This window comes from Ctenocephalides felis, unplaced genomic scaffold, assembly GCF_003426905.1.
Source record: "Ctenocephalides felis isolate EL2017-DRISC unplaced genomic scaffold, ASM342690v1 CF-g0.4_SCAFFOLD_01886, whole genome shotgun sequence".
Lineage (NCBI taxonomy): Eukaryota > Metazoa > Arthropoda > Insecta > Siphonaptera > Pulicidae > Ctenocephalides > Ctenocephalides felis.
Genome location: NW_020538040.1, coordinates 26,799,561 through 26,821,791, shown reverse-complemented (window position 1 = coordinate 26,821,791; position 22,231 = coordinate 26,799,561). Strand labels below are relative to the sequence as shown.

The 22,231-nt window shown below is 28.7% G+C and overlaps 3 protein-coding genes across 5 annotated transcripts; 1 reads left to right on the top strand and 2 right to left on the bottom strand.

The window, feature by feature from the left end:
• Positions 1 to 5,814: 5,814 nt before the first annotated feature.
• LOC113377306 (proteasome subunit alpha type-6-like) lies at positions 5,815 to 9,002 on the bottom strand. 2 transcript variants are annotated; one of them, XM_026617571.1, is made up of 6 exons: positions 8,785 to 9,002; positions 8,534 to 8,710; positions 7,208 to 7,363; positions 6,643 to 6,816; positions 6,185 to 6,287; positions 5,815 to 6,093 (listed from the first exon to the last, which is right to left on the bottom strand). In XM_026617571.1, exons 1-6 carry the CDS (start codon positions 8,858 to 8,860, stop codon positions 6,036 to 6,038), a joined length of 744 nt encoding a protein of 247 aa, XP_026473356.1. In that variant the 5' UTR covers positions 8,861 to 9,002; the 3' UTR covers positions 5,815 to 6,035. The 2 variants fall into 2 exon arrangements, with proteins under 2 accessions (XP_026473356.1, XP_026473355.1); XM_026617570.1 differs by having other exon boundaries at positions 5,827 to 6,093; positions 6,185 to 6,306; positions 6,665 to 6,816; positions 8,785 to 9,000.
• A 4,469-nt stretch (positions 9,003 to 13,471) lies between these two features.
• Positions 13,472 to 16,479, bottom strand: LOC113377659 (nibrin-like). Of its 2 annotated transcripts, XM_026618045.1 has the most exons (4): positions 16,441 to 16,479; positions 16,220 to 16,357; positions 14,857 to 15,696; positions 13,472 to 14,599 (listed from the first exon to the last, which is right to left on the bottom strand). In XM_026618045.1, the coding sequence occupies exons 2-4, from the start codon at positions 16,242 to 16,244 to the stop codon at positions 13,554 to 13,556; spliced, it is 1,911 nt and encodes a 636-aa protein (XP_026473830.1). In that variant the 5' UTR covers positions 16,245 to 16,357; positions 16,441 to 16,479; the 3' UTR covers positions 13,472 to 13,553. The 2 variants fall into 2 exon arrangements, with proteins under 2 accessions (XP_026473830.1, XP_026473829.1); XM_026618044.1 differs by lacking the exon at positions 16,441 to 16,479 and having other exon boundaries at positions 16,220 to 16,380.
• A 373-nt stretch (positions 16,480 to 16,852) lies between these two features.
• On the top strand, positions 16,853 to 22,048 carry LOC113374797 (serine/threonine-protein kinase/endoribonuclease IRE2-like; the record flags this gene model as incomplete). The annotated part of the gene is made up of 13 exons (XM_026614763.1): positions 16,853 to 17,054; positions 17,126 to 17,240; positions 17,612 to 17,657; positions 17,723 to 17,943; positions 18,013 to 18,174; positions 18,318 to 18,540; positions 18,916 to 19,423; positions 19,510 to 19,652; positions 19,718 to 20,007; positions 20,130 to 20,320; positions 21,180 to 21,443; positions 21,610 to 21,801; positions 21,956 to 22,048. Coding segments are annotated over exons 1-13 (2,523 nt in total), but the record flags the coding sequence as incomplete, so codon positions are not given.
• Positions 22,049 to 22,231: the final 183 nt, after the last annotated feature.

Here is a 22,231-nt window from a genome sequence, read left to right as displayed (position 1 = left end):
TATAAAATCACAATCAAAGTTTTCGATTTTTATAAAATTAGCTATAATATTTATCATATTATTGAGTTGTACTAAAAATTACAATTATTTTAATTCACATCTAGTTTTGTCAAACCTATTCCCTTATCTATGGCCAAACCTATCAAAGAAACGCATACATCTAAACACATTTGTTCAAAAATTTTAATGAATAAATCTGTATAAGCCCATAGCCAAAGTACTTGCTCTTAAGGCCAATAAATTAATAAAATATTTTTCAATGCGACTAATAAAATCATGTAATCAACTGATTTCAATGCTTTTCTCACAAATCTGAACGAAGCAATGAGAAAAAATTCGTAACTACCCGGACTATGTCAGCTCTGAGGGTAGGGTCATGTCATATGGAAAATATGAACACACGCTAAGGGAAGCCGATTTTTAAGGGGCTACATATCCACTGTGGGTCCACAATGTGTGGCCATGGAGGGTTACCGTAACATGGGGTGATTACTATCGCACTTCTAAATACTGAAGCGCATTTGGCAATACCCCGATGCTCTCAAATTAGGCATTGATGGCGAATCTCAATATTATAGGTACACTATCAAAAACCTGTTATAGACGTTATATTATTACACATATGAGTATAATTTCTAATGCCAATAGCTTAAATAAATTTTACTACCCTCTCAAAAATTATTATCAATTTTTACCATTTTTACATACAGCTAAATAAAAATTTATCACTATTACAGAAATTGTTAGAGTAGATCAACAGAGATGGGTCAACCGTTGGGTTGCATTCTAAAAACGAGACGTAGACAAGTAAAATCACCACAACAGCTTATATAAAAAAAAAACATTTTTAAAAACACAAATTATAAGCAAAAATGAACTGACTGACATGAGTTATCACAATTGCTAACACACTTTCATAGCGAGTTAAGGAGGTATTCTGGTCCAGAGGCATGAATTTTATTCGATTTTCGAAAGTCCGTTAAAACAAGACAAACAATACCTTTACTATATTTTTAGAGGCTATTAATTAATATTTCAAGTATCAAGAAAAAATATTAAAAATAGTCAAACTCTTAATTCTAGAAGTAAATGAAGCAAGGTCTCAAAAAATTTCAAAAAGATTTCAGCCCTAAAAATAATCTGAAGAAAAAATATATATTATTAATGTAGAATGATGTCGGAATCGTATAAACTACAAACAAGAAAAATTTTTTTTTTGCAAAATGGCGAAAAAACTGGAGAAGTATTTACAACTTTTTTCGATATTCTTAATTTTTTTAAAAATTAGTTAAAATCGAAATTTGAGGATGAGCGTAGTTCTGAAAAAAGTCTATGAAAAAGACGAAGAATTCCAGTTGGTTTAATTTCCATTTAAAGTGGTTCAGTAGGAGTTGAGAAATCGTGGGTATCGTATAAACATTGTCCGATTGATGTTTGTGAAAAGTAAAATTACATTTAGGCAATGTTGCATTTCTCGGTAATTTAATGCATCTTGGCAGCAAAAAATCTCATAAAAAAAATTTGAAGTTACCTATGGAACAGCCCACTGGGGTCATTTCCATCATGTCATATATATAGAACTCCAGTACTCTTATTGGAGCTCTAATAATCAGCACAATAGCTTACAGAAATTTATTTTCTGATCGCTATTTAATTATTGTAAAAAAAAGTTACCTAAATTATTTATCAATCCAATCTCATCGGTGTGTAATGGAATACGCATATGTTTTGTATATATTTTTATTCTACATGCGAAATAAGTAAATTTTTAAATGACATATTTTAATATAAATAACATTTTGAAATTATTTTTTGTTGTATGTATAAGCACTAAATTATATAAATACCTTATTTTCAGCCATTCAAGTAGGAGGAAGAATGAATTTGCCTTTGGACATCAATGCATACAGGTGCGTTTGTATTGCATAACAAAGCCCATTATCTTATGCTGAAATTTGATATAATTTATTAATATTAAAATTCATGCAATTATGTCGGTACTAATGTTAGCATATATAAAAAGTAAATATTCAAGGTATGTCTTCAACAAAATGACAATTACAACTTATTTACAATATAGCTCAGCGCAATTAAAGCATCAGCATGGATCAGGCATAACTAACGTAGGTATGTTGAAATTGATGTAAACTGATTTTCAGAAAATATTTTTTGATAATGTGCATTTCAATTCAGACTAAATTTCTAACATCAAAAAATAGATGTTAGAAAATAAAATTTACCATAATAAAGAACAATACGCTATGTCTCCGACTCCATTTTTTATATCAAGTGTAAACATAATTCTTTGATTCAATTAAGAAATATGTCTTTGGCGTTTATGAAATAAATATTTCGAACCGGTAAGAAATAATAATAAGACATCATTATTTTCATTAGCTTCTCACTTGCAATTTTCTGAAGTTTGTTCCGAAAATAACAATTGTCAAAAATTAACCAACCACTAACACTACTGTCACAAATTTTTGCATGCATAATAAAAAGTAAATTAGGTCTTAACGGTAGACAGAATTGAATATAATTTTAATTGTTATGTAATCTGTACAAGCAGATACATGTAGCGGTATTCTTTGTAAATGAGGTTGATGGGTTGATATCATAACTAAGCAAAGACATAGAACAAACACAGTACAGATCCTCGACACGAACAAAATGAAGAAGTGTTATAACTAGTGGGGTGCATGGCATCGTGCCTTAAGGCTAATTGCTGGAACCCGTACCGTAATTAAAAATCTTGGTACGGAACCCAAAAAAAAAATACATAAAATATGTATACATTATTAAAATCTCTATAAAATATTTGATAATTTGATGAACATTTGTCCAATGAACATATTTGACCGCCAAATGACATTTTTTTTAACTTATTTTTATTGAGAGTCTATAACCGCTGGACCTCCCTTCCCAAAAATTTAACCTTGTCAATACAAGTAAAATGTTTTTTGAATAATTAAAATCGGACGCTCCGTTCTCTTATAAACTGAGTTACCGTTTTTGGCACTTTTTGCCCCGTATCTTCGGAACGGCTAGATCTGCCTTTGCCAAAAACTAATCAGCACATCTCCTTTATCAATACGAATCGAATGTTTTTTGAATTATTCAAATCGGTTGATCGATATTCTCGAAATCGTCGACAAAAATTTGTATACGCGCGCGCGCACACACACACACATACATCCGTAACGTAAAGATATATAAAAATTTTCATTTTCGATGTTTTTGCGATTACTATAACTTACCATAAAGGAAGTTAAAATAAGGTGTAAGTGGCATTTCACCTTAAGGGATTAGGAGTGCTTGGAGGCACGAAAAAATGGGAATTTTCAGTAATTTATTTTGTTATGAAACCAAGTTTTTGTACAAAAATAGTAATATGGCATTATTAAACAATGTTTTGACTTGAAGTAACAAAAATTTCAAAAATATATATACATATATATTTCCAAAGTTATAGGTGTCTGTGTTGACCATGTTCAAAAATAAGGTTCTTGCGGTGACAATTATAAGTCCTAGAAGAAAAATCTAAAATCAATTGAATAAAAAAAAAAGTTTTATAAATAGATAATCCTGTGCCTGATCAAAGCTTTTTGTTTTTTTTCAAAAATTAACAAAATGGCGGCGTCAGGATTTTTTTTTTAGATTTTTGGTAAAAATTCAACAGTTAATTGGTCTTAAAAAATCAAAATTTCTGAAAAACAAAAAATCCTTCGATCAGGCCCAAGTTTACTATGTATTTTAGAAGCTGTATAAATTTCATTAAGGCAATTACATACATACACGATGTATGCTGTAAGAGCATGGCCTATCCTGAATTTGATAATTGAACCACCAATCATATGAGACTATAATACTTTAAGATCCTTTAGACCACGAACCCGAATACCATCCTAATACTGTGCAAATTTTCACTAAAAACATCAAAAATTAATTACGAACTAATTACCAACACAATTCTCAACTGATATATTCAAGCAGTTTATAAATTTTCAAAATCATTTCAGGTCAAAATAATTTTATACAAATAGACTAATTTTTATAAATATAAAGAGATTTAACACGAGCCCTTGTGTTTTTTTTTTTTTTTTTTTTTTTTTTTTTTTTTTTTTTTTATTTTATTTACATATATACATTATTTTCATATCTCAGTCAGACAGAGGTGCCTGGTATGAGAGATTATGAAAAACAGTTTTCATATAATATTTACATTTCATTTGACTATAATATCTATTTCATTAATATAATATCTATATATAACTCTTCAGTCTTCTTTTTCTTCAATTTCCATATAGTACTTCTTTATTTTTCTTTTAAAATTATCATTATCATTGGTCATCTTAATATAGTCTGGCAATTCGTTATATATTTTGGTAGCACTCCATATGACATTTTCTCTCAAATTCTTTTTTCTATTGCGTTCAATGTGAAAATTGTTGTGTTGTCTCGTGTAGTGTTCATGTATATCTTGATTTGTGTCTATTGTTGCACTTGTTTTAATTCGGTTAAATTTCATTTTGTGTATTAGTTTGCATTTCTCTATTTTAATTATGTTATTTAGTGAATGATTATTTGTTTCTCTCTGCAAGTATTTGGTGGGTGTTAGATGTGGTAAATTATATGCTATTTTTATGGCTTTATTCATTATTCTCTGTATGTCATTTAGGTTTGCTTTAGTTGTTTGGCTCCATGTTGTTATGCCATATAAAATTATAGGTATTATTTGCGTTTTAAGAATTAGTATTTTATTTTTTTTGCCGAAAGAGTGGATCCTTTTCAATGCCCCTGTTAATGTTCCTATCTTTCTTTTTATTTTGTTTATATGGTCTGTCCATGTCAGTTTTTCATTTATTATCAGTCCTAAGTATTTTATGCTTTCCACTTCCTCTATTGCTCTATTATTTACTTCAATTTTTAGTTTAGTGTTCTCAGTATTTTTTCTATGTTTGAAATATATGTATTTTGTTTTATCTATGTTAATTGTTAGTTTATTTTCAGTTAGCCACTCGGTGTATATTTTCATGTCCGTGTTTATAATATCTTCGAGTCTTTTTTTATCCTTATCCGCATATACTATCGCTGTATCGTCTGCATATAATATGTATCTTCCCTTTAATTTTGCGTCTTTAAGGTTATTGGTGTATAATAGATACAATAAAGGTCCTAATACAGAACCTTGTGGAACTCCACAGGTTATGTTACATCCTCCACTTGTGAAATTTCCCACCTTCGTCAAAGTGTTTGTTTCATCAAACAGCTTTTAAATTCTTCAAATAAGTGCAGTTGTTTTTTAAGAAACTTGGCCGAAATATGCTATCAAATAAATTGTGATGACTTAATATGCCAAAAAAACAAAATTATCAAATCGGATTTTCTGGAAAAAACATTAACTTCACCTTTGGAAAGTTGATAAAATAGAATTTCATTTGTGCTCCATAATTATCACTTAGATTCAGCCTAAAAATATTGCTTTGTAAAATTACATGACTATAATAATGTATTTACATACAACATGCAAAACATGTATCTTTGCTCTCAAAAATATGCACAAGCATTCTAAATGCATACATTATACATAGACATGTATATACATATACAAATACATACACTGTTTTTACAATTTGGCTGCAAATAAATATTTCAAAAACATGTTTCTATGTTGAACAAAGTTTATATATATATATATATATATATATATATATATATATATATATACACCATAAATCTGATAATAAAAAAGTATTTTTTTATATTCCTTATAAAACTGGTGAAATTTTATTTTTAATAATATTTTGTAAGACGGTACGCAACTAATGCAATATAAATTTGTTTCAAGTCAACAATTTAACACCAAAAACAATAATAGATCAAAATGGTCCTTTCAAATAGCTGATATAATGTATAATGTTTGAGATTAGGTTATATAAAAGTTGAATGTTTTTTGATTCTTTAATAAAAATATCCATCACTGATATAACTAAATTACGCAGTAATCATAATTAGAATTATGTCTCTAGCAACAGTTATTCTTTCTCAGCAATAGCGGTCAAGTGAACATCTAATTCTGCCTCTGTCAAAACCCTAAAAATGGAAATAAATTATAATCTACAGTAATCTATAGTAAGTCACAAAACAAGATTGATAATTTAACATATTTTATATTCATATATACCTAAATTTAAGATTTTCTTTCGTAACCACCGCAACCTCAATTTCTGAAGGTTTGAAGTCAACACATAACACTGTTGATAAACATGAAATTGCCAACTGGACAGCTTCATCAAATGTATAATCCTAAATAAATTATTAAATTACATTACTATGAAGAAATATTTCAAATTATCATTGTGTTTTATATTGATCTACATCTTTCATACAAAAATAACTTTAAGAATTTCATGTGTGGAAAAACAATATTACTATCAAAGATATTAACACTGATAATAAGGGGCATTGGCCAAAAGTAAATGCAATCAAAAAATCAATTACATAGAATTAAAAAAAAACAACATATAATGTAAACAACAAGAGGCATGAGTATCGAATGGAATTGTTATTATCAAAAACAACAACGCAAGATCTTACTAATTTTTTTTAGCAATATTTTTAGTAATAATTATGTAAAGGTACTACTTTCAAATTTCAAACAAACCTGTTTCTTCTTCAGTTTTTTCTCAAGATATCCATTGGCTTCAGTTTGCTTTACACCCACACTAATGGCTCTAAAACCACAGCAGTAACCAGCAGGATCTGTTTTATAGACGCAGGGTCCTTTCAAAGCATCATATCCTATCAATATCATACCTGTGAACATTTAAACATATGAAGTTTAATACATAATCTAGCCACTGCGAGTCTTGTGTTTCTATAATACTATTTGGATACTAAGACCTGGAATGGTAATGGAAAATCTCACAAAAAACATCCCTAATTTAAGTTGATGGTTAACTCGGCTCATATACCTTCCCAATTATCAATAATACATGCTGATGTAAAGAAATATAAGCCAATGTAAAGCCATATTAAATTAAACAATTGACTAGATTGAAAGGATGATCGAAATTGTTTATATTGACTAAGAACATATGTTGAATCATTCTCTTGTCAACGTGTTGATAACTTTTTCCAATATAACAATAATTACAATATAAACAGAAGTAAAATAAACTGAATGGGCTAAACTTTCTATACTCACTGCAGCCTAAAGGTCTCATTTCTGCATTTTGCGTATATAACTGAGAAATATCAGCCATGCGCTGACACAAACAATCCACTGGAATAGGATATCCATTTTTATATTTCCAATTTGCTGCTTCATATCTAGCCCTTTGAACTTGAGAACGGCTATCCGCTGAAATGAGAAAAATCAAAATTAAAGAATTATTTACAAATTTTTTATTGAAGAAATAGGTGTAAACATGTAAAAACTTTAAGAACCAGAAAACTGAGCAAATATGTAAAAAATGTTTCTTAACCCATTCGAGACGGCGATTTTTTTCGAAAGCGGTTTCCAGGAGCGAAAAAAATTTTTTTTGTTAATATTGTTCATTTTTAATAAATAAAGTTATTTACTCTGAAAATCACACAATTTGTAAGCGAATTCGCATAAATAAGATGATTGCACACTATGTGTCCAACTCGCTCCTCAGAAAATTTTTATTGCTAGCAGATTGAATTTTTATTGAATGTGTGCAATGTAAAGTAAAATTAAAACACATCATTAAAATTGATGAACATTTATTTAAAAAAAATTAGATAATATAAAATCGTTATGTTGCTTTCAATAATGAAGAACAGAATATAATGCAAAGAAATTTTTAAGAAATAGTAAAATGTCAAAAGAAATAAGTTGAATTATGAAGAAAATAATATAAACAAGAAATAAATTTTAGAAAAATGTCTAAAGGTGATAAAGTAACTCAGTAATAAAAAATAAAATACAATTTGTAAATACATTTTTAGGAAACATTAAACACTAATCCTAAAATAATTATACATTAGTTCCAAACATTAATTATACATTAAAACCAACACCAAATATAGTTTTTCTATACTGATAATATTAATTCAAAAAAAATCTCATCTCGACGACTATTTTACTCAGAATAACTGATAATTGCTCATTATCATTATTGCACACGCGGTGAGCAATCGGTCTCGAATGGGTAAAGAAAGAAGATGATGAGAGAAGTACTCAAAGTTGTGTTAATTTCTCTTTTCATAGATATCATTTAATATAAGTTATGCTGAAAGTCTCATACCAATATATAAAATACTTTATTCTAGAATCATTCCCTAAAACAAATATATGGGTTTTTATTGGGAATATATAAATCAGTAAATAGGTTCTTCCTCAAACTTTTTGTATCAAAATATAAAATCTTACTTGAGAAATGTTGCATTTAAGACAGTGTCGAATTTAGCAATAAATCAAAACAATTTTATTGATACAACTAAACGATCTATTATAGACCACAGTTGCACAATATTTACCAATCATACTTATTCATAAATCCCTTACCGATCATTCCAGTCATTACACAGCCAATATTCTCTGTTATTGGGAAGAGATGAGTAACAGTGCTCGGGTCAATAAGTTTGTCAGGAATTTTCTTTTGAGTTGCAACCACCGCGCAGTCTTTTCCTTTCAGTGCAACAGATGTTAAACCTCCTTGGTTTATGGCTTTAAAAGCATATTCTGAAAAATACGACCTCATACAAAAATCAAATGCTTAGTCACGGCTACAATTAAAAATGCAATTCTTTACATACCGACTTGATATAATCGCCCTTCTGGCGAAAATATCGTAATATGCCTGTCAAAACCTGCACTACTACCTCGGGCCATAATTATTTACTATTGTTAATTACTAAATTATTTTAACACTGTAGGAAAACAAGATACAAAATCGCTATGTCACAGAACCAACCTAAAATCAAGCACAAATACGGCACAGTAGGCCACAGATACAAATGATGCGATTGATATGCTTTCCTAGTAGTTGTGCAAATAAACGACTGAGGCCGCCGTTATAACGGACAATAAACATACTAATGGTTCTGAGCTTCGCTTGAACAAATGTTTCTACCATAGATAATCATGGATAAACAAGCATAGATAAACAAGTATAAACAAGTGTAAACAAGTATTTAGAAACAAGTTTCTGCGATTTCTACCCTCGAAAATGATGCGCAAATGCGATCAATTAAAAAATGATGGAAAATTGTTAACAAAGCAATGTTTTTAATGTTAAAAGTTATAAAGAAAGAATATGAGTTGACTAAAAATCTTTTTATAAACTTATTATCATAGATAAACAAGTATAATAGATCGCTATGTCTGGCGGTTTGACGTTACCTCGATTAAAATACAAATTTTTAAAAATAGATGGCAGCACATGTATTATATTTAAATTACCCCTGGTTTTACTTCTTAATTTGTACGTATCGTATACAGCCTCAAAAACCTGAATAATTTTTAATATTGGAAATAAGAACAAATCATACGAAATACAAAATATATATTTTCAAAGATATTACATATGTTTAAAGAACAATTGAAATTATGTTTATATTAACAATTATAATTACAGTTATGGAATGTTTGAAAATATAATAATTATTATACATAATTATAAAAGTATTATAATTTCACAATTATGCTTAAATAATATTTCAAAAACTAAATATCTAAGTGAAGAAAATCACAGAAGTATTTAACTAAACTAAGCACAAATAACTGACTAATATTAATTACTTAATGACTAATATTAATATATTAAAATCTTAAAAACTAAGAAGAAAACTACAAGCACAGGAGCACGCAATGAAATTACAAATTTAGAAGGAATGACAAATAATACAAAAATTTAAAGGGTTAAGAAAAAAACAAATAATTTGTTAAAAAGTACAAATACTTCACAAACAAAAAAGTCCTAAAAACATAAAATATATATATTGATAACAAAATTGAGAGAAATTCAAATTCCTAGGATTAAAACTCATTTACGAGACATTGTTCTTTATTAATTCTGCATGTAATAGTTATTTCGCTATCTAATGAATTAATAGTAAAGTTGCATTTAACAAAACCTTTGAATAGTTTCTGTACGAGTGTTTTATAACATTACATTTAGCCATGTTTCATCATGAAAACATTATCATTGAAATTGCCATAAAAGATCAACAAAGTGTTTACAATGAACAGAATAATGTTTTATGCACATACAATTGTTTATGAATCAAAAGATAAAAGCAATATTTTTGATTCCCAAGGTCGGAAACAAATATATCTTGAATTTAAACATTATATTGGGATGTTACACAAGTTTTATTTGAGTCAAGTATTTGATCTCAATATTAAAACGATGAAGAATATTAAAACACTAATCTTCAATCAAAATACATTAAAATATTATGTATGGTATAGACTCTCTTTATAAGTGTTTACATTTGCTAATGTAATATATAATCTTATTAAATATAACAATGAACTTACGTTGATGAACATTTAAACCATACTAGCTGAATAACTGTTTTGCAACTTCAACAATATGAGATTCAATCCAATCATATAACAATTCCGAAGATAATGGTATTTCATCAAACATCAAAACACAGTATCTGCTACTAATACTTTTTAAAAGAAATAGCTGAACCTAATGTTTTAAATAGACACTCATAAATACCGCTATACACTTGTATCTCTGAATGCAACTTTCTCAATGTTTGAGGACATGGCAAAATAAATATTTGTCTCCAAAAATAGTAGACCTTTGGAGACTTTTTGTACGACTTATTCCTTAAATTATTGCATTGTTTATGAATCCTTCTTGTCATTACATATTGCATTCCTTGGTTGTCAAAAGTACTCCTGCGCTTTGTTCGTGCATTTTGCAGCAATTTGCAGGTACCCCCAAGACACCTATTCAATATAATAACATGTTGACATATCTTGATTATATATAATTATTGCTGCAATTATTATTAAAAAATACCTTTGCGGAAACTTGTATTGGAATAGCTAAATATTTTAACCCGCACTTGACACTTTTTTGGGTACTATAAAAACACTTTGCCATATTAAATTTCACAAATGTTCACTTAAACAAAATTAATTAATTAGAAACAACACGAGTTCAAAAAGTTAGGTTATTCGTACAGCCATACAGCGATCAAATACTTGACAGCCACTTGCATGAACCGTGAACAATTTGTAGTTGAAATTGAGTGCACATGAGCCATCTGTTTTTAAAAATTGAAACTACTCAGGACCAAAACAGTGCAACGCGCATTTGTTCGAAGATAACTCCCCATGCTTATTATAAAGTCAATTCGTTTTTTTACCATCAGAATTTGTCAGTATTTTTTTGATCCTAACATCACACTTAAGCCTTATAATTATTATTTGATTTAAAAACTTATATTTTAAGGCATGTATGTAAAAAATTATAATAAATTACATGTAGCAGTTTTTGAATGGTGCCACTTTGGATACGAAAAGAATTAAGCAGCATTTTCGACATATTTTACTCTTTTGCTATAGAAAAAGAAAAAAAAACTGTTCAGGTCCAAATGAAATTGATCGATGTGTACGGAAATGACGTGTTGATAGTACGACAGTGCAAAAATTAGTTTGCTAAATTTCATTCCTGGTATTTTGATGTCCAAGATGCCTCAAGTCCAAGAAGTACAGTTGATGCCAATAAAGCGAGAAAAGCATTAGTTGATGCAAACCGACGCATAACAATACATGAGATTCCATTATGTAAAAATTTATCAAATTTAACAGTTCATGACCACTCGAAAGGTCTGGGATTTTCCTCGAAACTCAATATATGGTTCTCATAGAAAGAAACCTCTGTCGTCGCACTGGCGTACGCGATTCGTCTCTGAAAAGTCTTGAAAATTATCAGGTTTTGAAGCGAATTGTCACTAGGAATGCCAAGTGGGATGTAGAATATAACACACGCAATTGCCCATGAAACAAAAAAGAAGAACCTGCTCAAAACAGGTGCAAGGCTGAAATTTGCCAGAAAAAAATGAAGCGGTATCTTTGGTAAGGAGTTGTTCATTTTTCAGCTTTTCTAGGATAACATAACGATTAATTCGGATGCGTTATGTCATCAGCTGGATAAACTAAATGGTATAGTTCAATAGAAAAGGCATCAAGACGACGCAAGACCTCCCATAAGTTTGGTTAATCGCCAAAAGCTTTTGTAGCTTGAATGGGACCCAATGACACATTCATCATATTATCCAGACCTGCCATCATCAGACCATTATTTGTTCCGGTCACTAAAAAAATTTTTAACAACCAAAAAAAATATGATTTCAAAATTATGAAATACCGGAAATATGACAAAAGACGTTCGATTAAAACTGCCAATACAAAATTTATCAAAGTATAATTGTTTATTGTACGAAAATTACGTGCCAAAATGTCTATAAAAAACAAAGTTATTTTCCGAACAACCCAATATTTTAATTTCCACATTGGAAAGTATAATTACTTTTGCGCAAAGTCGTGTTTTATTTCCAATATTCGCATTCATTAAAAAAACAGTGCAGAAGTCAACTGTAATCAGTAGCTTCTGGAAAATTAGCTACGGAACCATATAGATAAAAAAAGTAGGCGTAGATTCTGATTAAAATTGCTTAAGCGCGCTAATCCCAACAAATAACTTCCGAACAGTTTTCGTATTTTTAAGGTCGATTCAAGATTGTGGGCTAAAACGTGGACAAAAACCTTTACATTTTTCTGCTAATTACTATTAAGAAACTGCTCGGCCGATCACCTTCATCGAGTTACAAGGGATGGCTTTTAATTTTTGAAATCGGTCCAGCCGTTTTTGAGAAAACGTCGCGAATGGCTAAAAATCGGCTCACATGCGCACACACATACTCTTTCCAAATTTGGTCTGATTCGATTCAGAATGACTTGAAACTTTGAGAAAACATATAATTAGGACATCGGATTTATGCGCGAAATCAAATTTCCTCTTCTAGAAATTAATAACTACATTTGCTTTAAAAGAATCTTATCACATCTTAACATATTTTTAGTAAAATTACTGATCTCAACTGTCTAGGCAATGCATAAACGTCATGATGGGCTAAATGACCACCCAGTTAAAAGGCATAAAAAATAAATATGTGTCTATGACAAAAATGATCAAATGATATGAAGATGTATAAATTTAGTATATTTAATTGAGTCTACATAAGTATTAATTTAGTCAATAATATATGTTATTTAAATTATGTTCTGCATGTACTTTTAGTACTAATCAATTCCCATTAAAATAGTATGCTTATTTATCTATGATAGTATGATTACACATGAAATGAAATAAATTCAAATCATCAAAAACCTTTATTTTTATTTTGCTTTTGATTGTATACATAATATTTCGCTTTACAAGATTAGATATTTGCTGTTTTTACTTTAAAAAATATTTATTTTTATTTATTTAAAAAGTATGAATTTTCAAAATTACATGAACAACAAATTTTACTTTTCTTTAATAGACCTCATAAGTTCAAGTAGTTATTAGTGGACGAACTTTTCTAAAATATTTGTAATTTATACAGGAAGGGTTACTTTGAATTGTTTTATATTCAACAACAGATGTTCTTTTACATAGCTTTTTACGTTCAATACTTATTCCTTCACATATTGTAGTAATCCACTCTTGATGTTCACTTGATATATCAATCAAATTGGATGCATTTTTCTGTTTTTCTGAAATGTCCATTTGTATTGAGTTCCCATTACATGACAGCCAGTCACTTGAATTGTTAGCAATAACATTATTATCTGTTATATTACTGACAGAAAATTCTAACTGGACAGAATTGTCTTTTCCAGTTTTAATTGGATTTTTCTTGCGTTCTGAACTTTTTTCAATAATGATAGGTGTCATATTACAAGACCTATCAACTGATGATGCAGTAGTTGAAATAGTTTTACATTTTTTATTTTGTGGAGCAGAAATAATGTTATTTTCATCTTCAAAACAAAACAGTTCTTCATTATCATCATTATTTCGCATAATTTTTGTTGGAGGCATTAAGTCACCTTCTAAATCTGAATCAATACAGATTTCAGCACAATCAACATTGCGTTTTCTAGGTTTATTAAAGGTTATTATACTATCATCTATCTTTTGGTTTGACGAAGGAGTCTCCAAAACATCAACACCTGATATAAGGCTTATATTGGGCTTTGCAACATATTTATCTTTTTGCATCTGTTTATTTCCAATTGTTGCCGCTGTACTGGAAATAGTTGATGTTTTTGTACCATCTTCATCAGAAATTGAAGAAATATCCATTTTATCATCACTATCTGCAATTGGTGTAATGAATTCTGTTGATGAGCTAACTTTATTTTTATTTGTAACACAAGATGGTTCAGTTTCCTCTGCCAGAATTTCATGCGCTTCAACAATTGGGGGGTTTTGCTGCAAAAAGTTCATTTTAAAGTCATATGCAGGGTTGCAATATTTTTCTACATTACAGAATAAAATTGCTAAACCAATTTCAGATTCAGGTATTAATCTTAGTTTTTTCTTCTGCAGTACATCTAAAATAAAAACAATCATAAAAAAATTAGTGATTTACAATTGTGATTCATTTATTATAAGCTTATTGATTGAAAATAAAAACTCAAAATTTCTGCATAAGCTGCAAAATAAAATAACTTTTTTCTAAGTTCTGAAAATGGAAATATTATATCTATTATGTGATAAAACTAATGGTATTAAAAGATTCTGTAATAAAAACTCTTCCAATAAATTATTATTTAACAATTAATTCAAGGTAGAAAATATTGTAACTTACTATCTATTTCATCAGCCATTTGACTTGACTGAGACGACTGAGAATTCATACTTCTTAAATACTGAACAACTATCATTCCAGACTCACAAAGTTTAGCTTTTGTTAATTTTGATTTTGCCAATAATATAGCTTTTCCTTGTGCTTCATTTATAATTTGTTCAAATTGACTATGCTGCCTTGTAGATAAGAAAACAAAAGTCTTCTGTTTAAATGTGTGCCTTCTTTCTGGTCTAGGTAATAAAATTGTACTGTCACATTTTATAAGAGGCTCAGCCTGATGGGGGAGAAATGATTCCTCCTTAGGTAAAGGTTTATTTAATTTAATACAAGAGGCAACATTAACCCAGTAATCCATAGTAATAATTGGAACAGCAGCAACTAGTGCTTGAACTAATTTTAGAGTCAAACTTAAAAATGGAACAGTTAAATGTGTACAAGAACTACTAAATAATTCCTCATAATGTCCGTCAAGAAATTTCATGATTTCCTTCATTTTATTTTTGTCAGCTTGTGAAAAAGCTGATGTAGCAGTGTTGAAGTCCTTCTTTGCAAGTGTCCATGTATTTGAAAGAATTCCAAATCTGATGCAATCATCTTGATTGAGATCTATTTCTTCTCCGGATGGTACACGTGTCTTAGACTCTATTCCATTATTTATATAAGTACCATACTTAGAACCTTTATCAATAAGTACCACTCTAGTTCTGGTTTCTGAACGTTTCAATCTCAAAATAGCATGTTCTCGGCTAATAGAAGAATCATCTTTTAATGGAATACTGACATTACCTCGTCCAATGATAAAATCACTACAGCTTCCACATAAGTAAAAAAACTTATCAGCTGTAATCGTAAAATAAAATATTTCTGTATTTATGCATTCATCTCACATTATTAAATATTTATTTATTATAAAATATTGCATGTATTTGGACTTTTTCAACATGTCAACATTATCTCAATTTTTAACTAAATTGAGATAATGTTGATTAAATGTTACACAAAACTTTAAAAGCTTGAGGTCATATCTACTAACATTTAAACATATTTTTTGAAAAAAGTTTCAGCATATTAATATTTTAACATTTCAAATAACTTGGCTGTATAAGTGAATTTTTATAGTCCATAATGAAGATGTAGTAAAATAGTGTAAAGCAAAGCAAATGGAATATATAGATACTGCGATATTAAAAACTGCACCAAACATTTCATTGTGTAACAATCATATTGCGGGAAATTGTAAAATGATGTACTAATTAAAACGTTACATTTTTCACAATTAAATACTAAAAATATAATGAGACATTATTAATAAAATAATGATAATAATAAAGAAGTAGAAATAATTTCTACCTAATTTACTTACTAGTTTTATTGTGAATAAACCACATTCTCAACGTTGTTGAAGTAACATCGGCAATTTTCTAACTTCAAACTTTTTCCATAAATATAAAACAAGTACTTTCTATTCATGTAATTAATTTGAAATAAAATCCTTATGTTTCTGAAAAGTGTATAAATATAAAACTCAAAATCTAGTTATAATAATTAAATTCTGCTTGTAAAGTCGTTAGAAATGACATATACCTGTCTTAATGACATGAGACTTATCGCGCTGAATGGTTGTGGATGTCAGATCAGATGTCATGAACTATGCACACCGAACGAACCTTATGTTGAGAACCACTAATTCATTGCAATGTGTTGACATGTCATATTCCATGTGCGTTTTCTGACACAAGTTAAATATCTCAAATGTCATTAAAATATAAATACAAATGACAATATTTGCTATCACAGCATTAAATTTATTATTTTTACATATAATTTTTTATAAATCATAAATAGTTTGCGAAAAATGCATACACAATGTTATTGAAATTTGAAATATTGTTCTGCTGAATCAATTTTTATATATTGTGATAATGATGAAATATGTGGCTGTATGTTCAGCGCTAAATTAATTTGAAACTATAAAAAATAGATCATTGCAATTTAATTAATAAGTTCAAAATGTCTTTTATTGGAAACTATTTGGATTTACTTAACTACATACTATCATTACATATCGCCTACAATCAAATACGATCCACAACATAATTAGTTAATGCAAGAACGCAGATAAAATGCATCTCTTTATTTATTTACTTTTTATATTGTTGACGAAATTTTCACTTGTTTTATTGATTGAAAATAAACAGGTACCAAACACTTCAGCTTCATTGAACAGAAATTCATCAATCAAGTTAATAATAATAATTTTTGTTTATAGACTTGCACGGATGTAGCAAGAGATGATGAAAATCTTTTGGTATTATCAACATTAGGAGGAAAATTAATAGCACTCGATCCATTAACTGGTTCTAAAAGATGGTCTATAGATGATGGTTTGTAATAGATATAAAATTTCTTTATGTATTATAACATAGAAATGTTAGAGTAAAAAATTATTACTTACTATAGTTACTACTTTTATTTGTTTCAAATAAAAACTATTTATTTAAACTTTTTTAAATGGTAGTTGAAATACATTGTCATCACATAACGTATAGAAATATATACTAAGAAATATATATTTTCGTTATTTTTATTTTTGTTTCTCAATATATTTATATTGCTTCTTAATAATAAAATAATTTTTGTAAGATTAAGAAGATATGAAAACTATTTTTTATATTATTTGGTATTAATTGTAGGAAAAATAACATTAGGTGATTTTTAGAAATATTGCATTTAACTTTCCACATATCTTTTGCAGAACCTGCTCTCAAAGTGCCTCAACCGAAAACAGGACAATATGTTGTGTAATTATATCACTAACTAAAATTAGTAATTAAGTATATCTTTGTCTGAAGCTATTTTTTTTTAGGTCGCAATTTTTACCCAATCCAAAGGACGGGAGTCTTTATACATGGCAAGATGATAAAGAAGAATCTTCAGGTGGTTTACTTCACAAGATGCCTTTTACAATACCACAACTTGTTGCTAATGCTCCATGTCGCTCAAGTGATGGAATTTTTTACAGTGGTAAAAAAAGCGATAGTTGGACTTTGGTTGATATAAAAACTGGTGTTAGGAAAAAAGTTATTGGTATTTATTCTATATGCAAATCATAATTTAAATATTTTAATTTGATTTAATTTAATATTAATTTTTTAGAGTTTGATGATTTTCCTATTTTGCCATCAAGATCACATGTTTTATTGGGAAGATCTTATTATACGATTTTAATGTATAATGATATGACGAAGGGTGTGTGGAATGTGACTTATGTGGATTATTCATCTCATACTATGAGCGCAGAAATGACAAATGAATACAGTAATATAGTTTTCTTTATGATCCTAAAAAAAGAAAGTTGACATGAAATTTTGAATCATGTCTTTTGCCATCTTTTAAATTAATTTTGAAATAAAATTCAATATTTTCTAATATGTTTCATAAATTTATGTTAACTTTTTCAGATTTTATACATCTGAGCGGAAGTGAATATGGCCTCACAGCAACTTTAGACCGAATTACTGGTTCTTATCTCTGGGAGTTTGATACAGGTTCACCAGTTGTTGCAATTTATGTTTTGAATAAAAATGGATTATTAGCTGTTCCTTTTACAACAGTATCTGATGATGCTTTGAGTGATATATTGACTAATACAAAATTAGGCGCTGAAGACAATATGAATCTATTGTAAGATTATACTTTATGGTACAGACCAACTTGTACATAAAATTGAAAAGTTTTAATCATTTATTAAAGCAATTATGTTTAAAAATATCTGGATTGATGTTCGTTTAATTCGGTTGGTTTCAAAATGAAAAAACGTTTTTTTTATTCAACTATATAATAAGTTTGCTCTTTAAAATTGAAAAGTTTTAATCATTTATTAAAGCAATTATGTTTAAAAATATCTGGATTGATGTTCGTTTAATTCGGTTGGTTTCAAAATGAAAAAACGTTTTTTTTATTCAACTATATAATAAGTTTGCTCTTTATTTTAAATAACTCTATAAAATTTCTACTCGATTTTTGTTTGTTTGTAATTTATTTATTTTTACACTTCAGTCCTACACTCTACGTCGGTGAGCATGTCCATGGCATATATGCATTACCATCATTGATACATAGTGAAACCGCTATAATTAAGAAATATCCAAAAGCTTTTCTCATTGAGGGACCTGATAATAAATTTGAGAATAATGAAGTTATGTCTAAAAATATCAAACACATGGGAAGCACAAATCTAAAAGATTACAGGAATTTTATTTTGCTTGGATATTATTATCTGCCACAAAAAGAAGTAACAAGTCTAAAAATTAGTGCTAATAGAAAAATCACTGAAATAAGTAGTACTACACAAATGAAAAATGAAATTACAACAATAACATTTTCGCAAGATAATAAAAGTCTAAAAAACAGTTTATATACTGCTGATGGAAGTAATGTATCTATTTTAAATAGCTTTTTCAAATTCAGCAATAATTTGTTAAATATTATGGAGAATGCATCTTTTATAACATTGTTTATGAGTTTAATGAGTATGATGCTACCAATTTCCATCATATATTATAAGGTATAGTTTTTATCAACATATTATTATATATCTTTATATAAAGCATTATAGTATTAACACAAATATTGATATTAACACTAAAATAGAGAAATAAATTGTTTGTTACAACTTCAAATGATGCCCCTGTTGTAAAGTCTGATGAAAAAAGGTCGGATATTCGCATTGGAAAGATATCTTTTGATCAAAATCATCTTCTAGGAAAAGGATGTGAAGGAACATTTGTATTTAAGTTAGTTTCATTATATTTTTTTAGCATGCATATAAACAAATAAAATTTATTATTTTTTGTTACAGGGGATCATTTGAATCTAGGCCGGTCGCAGTGAAAAGACTTTTACCAGAATGTTTTTCAATAGCTGAAAGAGAAGTTAGTCTGTTAAAAGAATCTGATATGCACCCTAATGTTGTGCGATATTTTTGTACTGAGCAAGATTTGCAATTCATGTACATAGCTCTTGAATTGTGTTGTGCTACATTACAAGATTACGTTGATAAATCCTTGAATTTTAAATGTAAAACATCAGAATTAGAGCTCCTATTACAAGCAACGAGCGGTTTGGAGCATTTGCATTCCTTAAATATAGGTAAACTTAGTTTTACCTTAAAAATTAACATTTATATGTAGCAATTGTAAAAATATATTTAGTGAAAATTGACCAATATTTTGCAGTATTTAACAAATGTTATTATTTTTAATTCACTTCAGTTCACAGAGACATAAAACCTCATAATGTGTTATTATCATTACCCGATCAAAATGGATTCACGCGAGCTATGATATCAGATTTTGGACTCTGTAAAAAACTTTTAGTAGGAAAATTGAGTTTTTCAAAGGCATCAGGCATGGCGGGTACTGAAGGATGGATTGCACCAGAGATAATAAAAGAAGAAAGATCAGTGAGTGTACAAGTGTCTATTTATTTATAAGTACTTGAAATAGTGGTGCATGGTATTGTATCTTAAGGTAATTTGCTGGAACTTCCCATACCATAATTTAGAATAATTGAAAATTTTAATTTAAAAATTTTCAATTTTTTGAGAATCTTGAAATCTTTTAACATTTGAATGAAAACTCTGTTTTTATATTCTTTTAAATTTGATTTTTCTTTTCGAAGGCGCTTAGAGAAGCGCCGTGTCGCAGTCTAACGTTTGAGCATTATAGATCTTGGTGTGGAATCCAGATAAATGTAAACAAAATTCGTACTTATTATTTAATTTATGTAAAATATCTGATAATTTGATGTGCACATGTCTAATGATTATTTTTGACCACCAAAATGGCATCTTTTTTTATTGAATCTTACTTTTTTATTGAATTCGAAACCGTTGGACCTGTCTTTCCAAAAAATTAATCAATTCTTCATTCTGTCAATACAATTAATATGGTTTTTGAATCATTCAAAATGGATGCTCCATTCTCAATTCTTTCAAAAACAATTTCAATTCATTATTGGCACTTTTTGACCGCATCTTTGAAATGGTTTGACCTGTCTTTGTCAAAAACTATTCGGAAAGTCTTTCCATCAATAGGAGTCTAAAGTTTTTGAATCATTCTGATCGGTTTATCCGTGCTCTCGACAACGTCGGCGAAAAAATGTATCCGAATATACATACACACAAACACAATCAGTCATTTTTTTAAGGTATGCCAAAATGTTCAGAAGATCTTAAAATGTGCAAAAAAAATTCCATTTTCGATTTTTTTGTGATTACTATAATTTACGGTAAGTTAATAATTGACAAAATATTATTTTAGACTGCTGCTGTAGATGTTTTTTCTTTAGGCTGTGTTTTTTATTATGTATTATCGCATGGAGCTCATCCATTTGGAGGTCCTCTTCATAGACAAGCAAATATTTTATCTGGGCATTATTCATTGGCCTTGTTGGAAGATAAGCCCGTTGCGCAAAATATATTATCTAGTATGATAGACAAAACATGGGAGAAGAGACCACCTATATCGGCTGTTAGGTATCACCCCGTATTTTGGAATGAAGCTAAATCTCTTGCATTTTTGCAGGTAAATATCACTATTCACCTGCTACAGCAATTGTAGAGTTTTGCTACCATTTTATTATATTATAATTTACTATTAGTACTTCTAATTTTCAAGAGAACTAGGCATATTTATAATTCATATTTCTAGATGTAATTTAAATATTATTCATAAGTATTGTGTTACGTAGGATATTAGCGACCGTATTGAAAATGAAGTAGAAACTGCTTTGCCTGTTAAAAACTTAGAAATTGAAGCACATCAAGTCATCAGAAATGATTGGAAAAAGTACTTAGATACAAGTATTTCTGATGATCTTAGGAAGTATAGAACCTACTCTGGAAGTAATGTTAGAGATTTATTAAGAGCTATAAGGAATAAGGTATTCTTTTACATTTAATTGACTGACTCAACAATCTAGCTTGGTTAAAGTGGGCTTATCAAATAATATTACATTGCTTATATAAATTGAATATGGTTATTATATTAGATAATTCATAATAGAAAGTTTAACTGATAAATATTGTTTTTTGTAGAAGCATCATTATCATCAACTCTCACCTGATGCATTGAAAGTTTTGGGTACGATACCAGTGGATTTCACTAGATACTGGCTTGAAAGATTTCCTCTTTTTGATTCATGTTTGTGGGGTTTCACCCAATGTTACGAAATGAACTTAACTTATCTGATTATTACCATAAAGAAATTTATTTTTCCTACGTGGAATAATGAACGAAAATGTGATATTTGTGCAAAAGAAAGTAATAATACTAAGGAACCAATTAAAATAGTATTTCTAACAAAACCTGAA